The sequence below is a fragment of the Alligator sinensis genome, unplaced genomic scaffold, assembly GCF_000455745.1.
Source record: "Alligator sinensis unplaced genomic scaffold, ASM45574v1 scaffold237_1, whole genome shotgun sequence".
Lineage (NCBI taxonomy): Eukaryota > Metazoa > Chordata > Crocodylia > Alligatoridae > Alligator > Alligator sinensis.
Window position 1 is genome coordinate 3,971,124 of NW_005841849.1, and position 8,968 is coordinate 3,980,091.

Here is an 8,968-nt window from a genome sequence, read left to right on the forward strand (position 1 = left end):
GGGGGGGGGGGGGGATTGGCCAACCAGAGCATCTATATGGCTGGCCCTTACCCGGGTGCTGAAGCACGCTGCCTGCCTGTGCAGGGCAAGGAGAGGCTGCAGGGACCTGGACCAGGTCGTGCCAGGTAAGTAGGGGGTTGGGGGAAAAGGACCATGGGGAGGGCCTGCTCAGCCCCAGCCCCCCATTCACTCCCCCAGCTCCTCCCTCATTTCTTTAGCTCCCCAAATCGCTTCCCCAGCTCTCCCCTTGTTTCCCCTGCTCCCCCCAGCTCTCCCCTCATTGTTCCCACTCCCCAATCATTTCCCTTGCTCTCCGATAGCTTCCCCCGCCCGGCTCGAGCTTACTGGCAGCAGCGATCGGGGCACTCTGAGCCTCGTGGCACAGCCCCCCCACCGTGTGGTGTGGGACAGCAGGGATCGGCCCCGGCCACCGGGCACTGTGCTGCTGTATTGCGTGGGTGCAGCTTGGCTCAGGAGGGCACTGCACACTGCCTGGCACCTCAGGGCCCCCTCCAGCTGTTATCTGGGGCCAGCACTGCTCAGCTCCAAGCTGCCAGCAGCCTGCTGAGCAGCAGCCTACTGAGCCGGGCCGCAGCCACACATGACGTAGCCGTGGCAGCGCAGGTGCCAGGTGGCTAAGGCTGATCCCCACTGCCCCATGCCATGCAAAAGGGCTGTGCCATGAGGCCCTAGTGGCCCCAACGGCCGCTGCTGCAGCCAGTGAGTGTGGGGACACTGAGGCCAGGCTGCTGAGGGTCTTTTGTTATACCCCACTGTCTCTTTACACCCTGCCACATTTTGCAGTTGCCTCATTCACAGGAATTGACTGACTTCCCTCTTAACTGGAACGGTTCTAGGGTATGACTACAAGCTTGGTTAAACACAAGGTGTACCACATTAACTGTACTAGGACACTCCAAGCAGAATTACCACCCTACTGATTGAGATTATGGACAAAAATGTCAAGCCAAGAGCCACAAAACAGGAGACTGCAGCCCATATCTGCACTTCCTTAAAAAGACATTAAGATATCTTCCTTGATAAACTAGGTCATTTGCTGCTGTAATACACAATTTTAACTGACCCTTTTATCTGTCTAAATGGACCCATTAGTAATGAAGGGTGTTCACATAAAAATTTCCAACATCTACCAGTTCTTAAATTGTGACTGGAGCTACATCAGATTTTCACTCTTTGTGAAGATTACACACATCCTGGGCAAATATAATGAACCAAGCCTTTAGCATAAGTACTTTAATGAGACTTTGTTGCCCAAAATCACCCACCCTGAAACAGAGCAGATAAGGAACACCCTGGGTATGCATATAGGGACCTACCAAATACACAATGAAAGTGGATTACACGTCATCTCCTTTAATCTTTCATGTTCCCCCATGAGTGTCCCTTCCCCCACCACTGATTGGCACAGGGGCCCCACCTCTTCCTCCCAATTGTCAGGGAAGTAAAAACTATGGTTTTAAACATGGCATGGTTTTTGCAACAAGCATCAGGGTCGCCAGGGCATCTCAGTCAATCAGCGGCAGGAGGCAAAAACAGCACCATATTTAAAACTGCAGTCTTTGCCTCACCGCCGATCAGGAGTGAGCTGCAATCATGGCCCTTCGACCAAATCAGCAATGGAGGGGCGCACGGGGGAACATGAAAGATTAAAGGAGATGACATGCACCTCACTTCCACTGTGTATTTGGTAGGTTCCTATGCATACAGTATAGGGCAAGGGTTTGCTTTTCTACGGTGTGGACATAAGTATCTTGAATGGTACCCTCCTCACCCTTTCATAGATTCATAGTCGCTAGGGCTGAAAGGGACCTCAGAAGATCATAGAGTCCAGCCCTCTGCCCCAGGGGCAGGAAGTCAGCTGGGGTCATAGGATCCCAGCAAGATAAGCATCCAAATGTCTCTTGAAGGCGTTCAAAGTAGGTGCTTGAACCACCTCTGGCGGCAGTCTATTCCAGACCTTGGGGGCTCAGACAGTAAGCCTGTTCCTGGTTCACTCCCTGCAGAGCAGTGGGCCAGAGCAGAGTATTCCTCCTTGGAGGTGGATCCAGTCCTCCATCCTTTGTAGGTCTTTCTTTTTAGACCCAGGAGGTCCGCTGGTTCCCTGGAGAACCAAGGGAGCTGCTGTGCCCTTTTGCTGCCTTTCCTTCGAGACAGAATAGACTTTGCTTGTGCATCCAGGATTACTCCCTTGAGGAGCAACCACTCATCCTGAACTCCCCTCCCCTTTGGGTTGTGGCCCTTTAGGGCCTCACTGACAAGCCTCCTGAGCTTGTTGAAGTCAGCTTTCTCGAAGTCGAGGACTTCTGTATTGCTGACTGACTTGCCAGCTTTAAGGCAGATGGTGAAAGCGATCAGCTCGTGGTCACCATCACCCAGCCTCCCTTGGATCGTTAGGTCGTCCCCCCGTTGCCAGTACCAGGTCAAGCAGCGCTTTACCTCTCATTGGCCCATAGACTTCCTGGGTCAGATAGAGCTCATCCACACATGAGAAAGCTTTGCGACTGCTTGGATTTGGCTGAGCACTCTTCCCACGAGATGTCTGGGCAGTTGAAGTCTCCCGTGACAACCATGCACCGGGAGCATGCAGCCTCAGCCAATTCCATGGCAAGCTCCTGGTCCAGGTCTTGATCCTGGGTAGGGGGTCTGTAGTAGACTCCCACCATTGAGTCCCCTGTGCCTTGTTCCGCACAGATTTTAACCCAGAGGGTCAAAATACAATTGTTCCCTTTTGCTTGTAATGCTGCAAAATTTTTCCTAAACAACCTTCATCATGCCTGCACGGCAATAGGAGGATCCCAGAGACAAAATGTTCTGCACCCCCAGAAAGTGAACAGCAACACACAAAGATAGTATAGAGCAAAAGTTCTTTGTTACAATCACAAGAAGTTTTCCTGCCTCCACCACCAGTAGAATATTGCTTTGGGTAGTAAGAGGCAGTTTAAACCAGATTAAAAATGCACTTCAAGGCAGACATCATTTAAGCTCCCCCCAAACACCATGTTCTCCCAGAAATGCACCTGAGGTATGTCATAATCGAATATCAGGGTTAGATATCTAATTGTGAACAGGATAGAAAGTGGTCTAAGATCCATAGATCAAATAAAAGTAAATGCTTAAGTGTAAAACAATAAGGAAATTTTGCATTTTAGTTCTCTCCTGATGCAACAGGAGCGCTCTAGACCACAGCATGAGAACCTGACAAGGGGATATACATGAAAACAAGAGATACAAACCTGATGTTGTGGTAAACAGAAAATGATTTTTAGGTAAAAGTGTATTACTGCACATCTAATCCTAACTGAGATCCTCTAAATGTTTAGATTCTTCCTGTGCTTTAGGTAACTGGTTAAAGATAGGGGAAAGGACACTTTCACCTTCACCAACTTTCTCCCAGTATTCACCAGGCTGAAAACTGACTCTGAAGGAGGGGACCAGGAAGAAGGCAGAATCACAGTGTCACTTCTCCATCCACATGGGCCCATATGGGGGCTAGACCTAAGTGGATCTGGATGCTTCCATAGTGATAGAACTGCATCTATCCTAGGGCTAATGGTGGCAGAGTTATTAGGGCTGTGTAAAATTTAATTGAGTGTTTCATTTTGAAGCTGTTTTTGACATGTTTTGAGCTCAAAACAGCGAAATCAAAATGAAACAAAAAGCTTCAAAACAGCTTTGAAACAAAATGAGGGCACTTGAAACATTTCAAGTTTCGAAGCAGCCCAGTGGCGGGAGGCAGGGGAGAGCCAGGGCTGTGCTCCGACCAGCTCCACCAGCCCCAGGGAGCTCAGCCCAGAGACGGGAAGCGGGCAGAGCCAGGTCTGTGCTCCACCTCCCACCACCGGGCTGTCCATGGGGCCACTCAGAGCACAGCCCGGTGGTGGGAGGCGGGGAGAGCCAGGGCTGTGCTCCAAACAGCTCTGCCAGCCCCATGGAGTTCAGCCTGGCAGCAACAGGCAACAAGAGCCAGGGCTGTGCTCCACCTCCCACCACCGGGCTGAGCTCCATGGGGCTACAAAGCTGACTGAAGCGCAGCCCTGGCTCTCCCCTGCCTCCTGCCACTGGGCTGCCCAGTGGCAGCATCAATCTTCCCTGGCACTGGGTGCAGGTTGCACCCAGTGCTGGTCCCATGTGGCAGCCACAGACTCCTGTCATCTGGCACAGATCCAAGGGCCTGCACCCCCAGGAGACAAATTTGTGCTGCTGGGGCAAACTGACCCTGCCCAGATTCTTCCAGATCTTCAGTCAGGGGGATCTGGAGGTGGGGTTCAGCACCTGTGCTGGCCTCAGCAGTATAAAAAGCTGCCCTAGTGAGCAGCTTACGGTTACTTGCCCTCAGGAGCTTCTGAGGCCCAGCCAGTTGGTATCTAGGGACAGTATCCCCCTGTGCCACTTGGACTGCTGCAGCATCCCTGACCTAGAGTGGCCCCTGCACCCTCTACCCACTGCAGCAGTGTGGCAGTGGGGGCTGCTGCCTGGCTGTGACCTGCTGCCACCTCTGACAACATCTGTCCCCTTGCACCTGTGGCCCCATGGCTATATGCTTGCCAGACCCAGATGGGGACTGCATGGCCACTTGGGCTGTGGTAAAGGCACTGAAGCAAAGGTACCTTTGCCTGTGGGCCAGCAGGCTGTGGCTACACAGTTGGCCTTCATGTGGTACTGCTGTCATGTCTTCTGGTGCCTCCACTCTACCAGCTGGGCAGCTATTGTTCAGAAGATGTGCTCATTTCAGTTGCTCACTTTGAAGTGTTGTAGCACATCCTATTGGCCCCAAATGGCCAAGTGGTCAGCCACCATAGGTGGAAGGAGAAAAAAATTGAGGGGGGCTGAGTGCATGCCCCCCGCAAAAAGTCTGTGGGTGCAGGAGAGAGAGCCTGGGGAGGTGGTGGGGGGGAGAAAATGGGGCTGGGACCAGATAGGGATTGGGTGGGAGCAGAGCAGAGCTGGAATTGGGGCCAGGGCCTGCTGCACTTGTGCGGCCGCCCCTTCCCCCACACCTGGGGTCATTGCCTGGCACCGGTGGGCCCCATGAACTGCTGTCTCCCAGCCCCACACCGACCCTGGCCCCACACCACCCTGGGGGGCCCGGAGCCAGGGGCTGGAGCAGGGCCAGCCTTGGAGTGCAGTGATCCAAAGAAGAGATTTTTAAAAAATCTGGATAAAAGCTCATCGTGCCCATGTTCCTTGGACTGGGATTCTGAAAACCCAAATGCACCATAAACAGGGCAACTAAAATACAAATCTAAACAGAGCACAGCCCTGCGGCCCTCCCGGGAGTGCAGGCCCCTGGATCTGCGCACCAGATGACAGGAGCCTGCCGCTGCCAGCATGCGTCTTGAGTTCTGCTTTTTGCAGTTTGAGGTGCAGTTTCTGAGAAACCTCTGAACCTATCCCCTTGAAACTTTGCATGCTTCATGCCCTCAAAGGGGCTACCATCTCTGCAATTTTCATCTGAATCAGGTATGAAATGACAAATCCTGATTCCCAATTATAGCCTAAGGGCGAAACATCATAATGGTTGAAACAGTGAAACAGTTTTGACGAAACGAAATGGAAGAGCACTTTGAAACAAAATGACAAAACAAAACACTGTCCCTTCAAAACGGCAAAACAGACATCAACATGAAACAGCCCTATTCTTCCAAGCAACGTTCAAACTGCACCTTTAATTGACAATGCTGCACCAATATGACGTAGTGACAGGCAGTCTCTTTACAGAAGGGATTGCTGTTTCTGGGGTGCTTTCCATCTTGAAGCCTTGAATTCCTACCCCCACACCATCACGTGCCCTGCATATAGCACATGCCTCAGACAAAAACCTTTGTAACTTTTGGAAGTTAATAGGATAATTTTTCTTTTTGAGCATTCACATGTATGCCTTCTGGAAGACTGTCAAGAGGAAGGCATGGGGAACCAGAAAAAGATAAATGGAGATAGGAGGTGGGAACACACAAACACCACACACACACAAAAAAACTTCTATAATCTCTTCAACTGTTGAAGACAGAGTGTACTTTTGTGACATAAGGACAAATAAAATAACATGCAACACAGAATCATAGGGATACATAGCAGTTGAAGAAATTGAGAGGTGTGGGAGTTTTACAGCTATTATTTCTGACCCTAATCACAAATTCCCTGTCCTTAAACTTAAGCAATATGCAGGATTGCATATTGCCTAACTGATATATCAGGCCTAAATTTTAAAGCAAGCTTCTGTAACAGGGGTGGCCAACCTATGGCACACATGCCACAAGTGGCATGGACAGCCTCTGTGTGTGGCACATGGCAGATCAGGGAGGGCAGGCAGCACAGTGGCAGATAGGGCAAGAAGAAGAAAGCAAAACACCAAATCAGGCAGGGAGCACAGAGAGGGAAGCAGAAAACTGAGCAGCAGATCATGCAGGGGAAGGGGATCAGAGTAGCACCAGGGGAGGGTGCAGGGCTAATTTGTGGCATGCCTGCCAAAAATGCTTGGCTCCCAATGTTCTAGAAGGTGAGTGGGACATTCCATAATTTATTAGCAGGCTCTATAAATTGATCAAAAACATATTGCCTTCCACTTGATGATATGCCATTTAACTGAGATTTCATTCATTTCAGTTATGCTTGTGTTACTTACCAAGCACAAAATAGAAATAAAATAACAGTAAAAACAAAAAACAAAAAAACACAACAACAACCATGCTGAAACTCAAAAGTACACAACTTTATCATTAAATTGAAGGAGGCACCTCTCAGCAATTGAGTTTATCTGGTAAATGTGACAGCATAAAGAGAGCTACCATGCATTCCTGAGAGGTATACAATGTGCTTCTTTTCTTATGCCCAAGACAAGCTTTAATATACAGTTCCTGTGTCCTTTCATGTGCGTGATGGAGTACATAGGAAAGGTGGTAGCAGTTATTCATTAGATGTTCCAGTAGTACTCCCTAGATGCTGTTCAGCTTTAAACAGTATGAATTTCTTGCAGACACCTCTTTTAATAACTAGTAAATACCTATATGTCCCTTTTATTAAGACGCCACTGAAGATGACCATGCAGCATAGAGCTATCGTTTAAAAGGCTATCAGGTTGCACAGCTGTGAGGCTTTTCTCATTTTGCCATCTCAGCACATAAAAAGTCTATTAATAATGCTAATACATTAATACTAGAATTTCTTACCTTGCAGAGTTTCAGAACCAACCAGCATGCCAGATATGCAGTCAGGCTGAATTTTGCTTTCATGTATCTGTCAGGTAAACAGGTAAGATACATTTGTACCAGATCCAGCTCTTCACTGACAACTCTACTGCCAGAATCAGGAGTAGCATCCTCCCCGGCCTCTTGTCTTCTCCGAGCCTCTTCTACGGGTGCACTTGTGCACCTATTGAACTCCATTTTAGAGCTTTTCTTCTTTGACAAAGCCCTGATCTTTCCACAGACAACTCAGGGAATATTTTTCAAAGCACTAATTACACTCCCTGGTTTTCCAAAAGTATGTAGGCTTTGTCTTTAAGCCAACCCAAAAAGTTAGACTACACCGAAACAAACTTTCTTTAAACTGCATTGGCTCATTGCCTTCCTCTTATTGAACAACCTCTTGCAAATGTGTGTACAGCTACAAGATAAATATAGCACTAGCGAGGAGAGCCTTGTCATACAGCACAAGAATACTCCTGCCGTTGCCAAGAGAGGAGAGAAAGATTCCATTTATTTAAAGAGCGAGTCCCCAGTATCAGTACTCCCTTGTTCATTTTTTAAAAAAGGAAAAAGCAGTTATCTTTGAAAAAAAATTTTTTTTTGCCAACTGCGCTTCCTCAGAACAAGTCCCAGTTCTGTAACAAGGCTGTGCTCCTACGGAGGAGGGTTTTTTTAATTCCCAAGATTTCTAGCCACAGTAATTCATTGTCTGCAATATTGCAGATGCTGAGCTTGTGAAGCCTACAAAGTTTCAAAAGAATAAATGAGGTCTCACAGATGGAAAGGGGCCAAGACATTTTGAAATAATGAACGGCCTTTCCGTAGGCCAAAAAAGGAACAAAACATGTTAGAGATTAAGCAGTTTTCCAGCTAAACTTTAAACAGCTCGTCTCTATGCCTTATGACAGCACACATTTGTCCATGCTAACATTTTAAGATGCACTTATTATGCTCTTAATGGCTCCTGTGAAATGGCTTGATAGATGTAGGTTTAATTGTATGCAGTCCAGCAAGTTTCAGTGAGACTAAAAAATTTAATATTTCATTTTTATCACTGGAGCTAACTTTCATGGTCATACTAGCTATTACAACAGAAATTGCGATCCTTCACACAAGTCTGTAGACTATACTTCCTTTTCCCTGATTCTGTTGGATGTCCAGGTAGAAATTAAAAAAAAAAAAAATCCTGTGCCAATTTGCAGAAAGACCAAGTGATAGGTCTGGTATCTTGAACCATGTTGTTCTCTCCCACAGTGCAGGACATGAGGACCACAGGTCTCATTAGTAATTCTGAGCTACTTCTGCGCACACAGCATGGTAAAATGCATTGCAATGAAAACCTCAAGGTACACTTCTGTCACCCTTAATCATGTTGAGTACTACCTCCTCCCAATCCTATTGGAACTAATTAGATTACTTGTAGAATAAATGCTATCAAGAATGACAGAACCTAACCCTTGCACTGTAAAGTGCTTCATAACACAAACGACACTAAGAGCTACCATGACACCTACAGACTAGATCCAGTTTTCATTAAAGCTGGAATAGGAAGAACAACCACACAAGAGTTCTCTCATTGTTCTGGCTAAAACATACTGCGAGGTGCCCAGCTCAGCTAGGTTACTCCAACAGATTCAGCCATCACCATTTCCCTACTCTTCTAGGCTAATGGATGCACATGGCAGAAGCTAGAGAACTGTAAAAATAAATTTAGCAGTAGCCATGTGAGGCAGGTGACATTAGAAAGAGGAAAGCCACTGGCA

The 8,968-nt window shown here is 47.9% G+C and overlaps 1 protein-coding gene across 2 annotated transcripts in view; it reads right to left on the reverse strand.

Moving 5' to 3' along the window:
* Positions 1 to 7,612, reverse strand: part of ARHGEF4 (Rho guanine nucleotide exchange factor 4) — a 385,996-nt gene extending 378,384 nt beyond the window's left edge. For both annotated transcript variants that reach the window (XM_014522338.2, XM_025209647.1), the window contains exon 1: positions 7,188 to 7,612. In XM_014522338.2, the coding sequence (XP_014377824.2) occupies positions 7,188 to 7,403 (216 nt within the window). In that variant the 5' untranslated portion in view covers positions 7,404 to 7,612. The remainder of the gene's footprint in view (positions 1 to 7,187) is intronic.
* Positions 7,613 to 8,968: the final 1,356 nt, after the last annotated feature.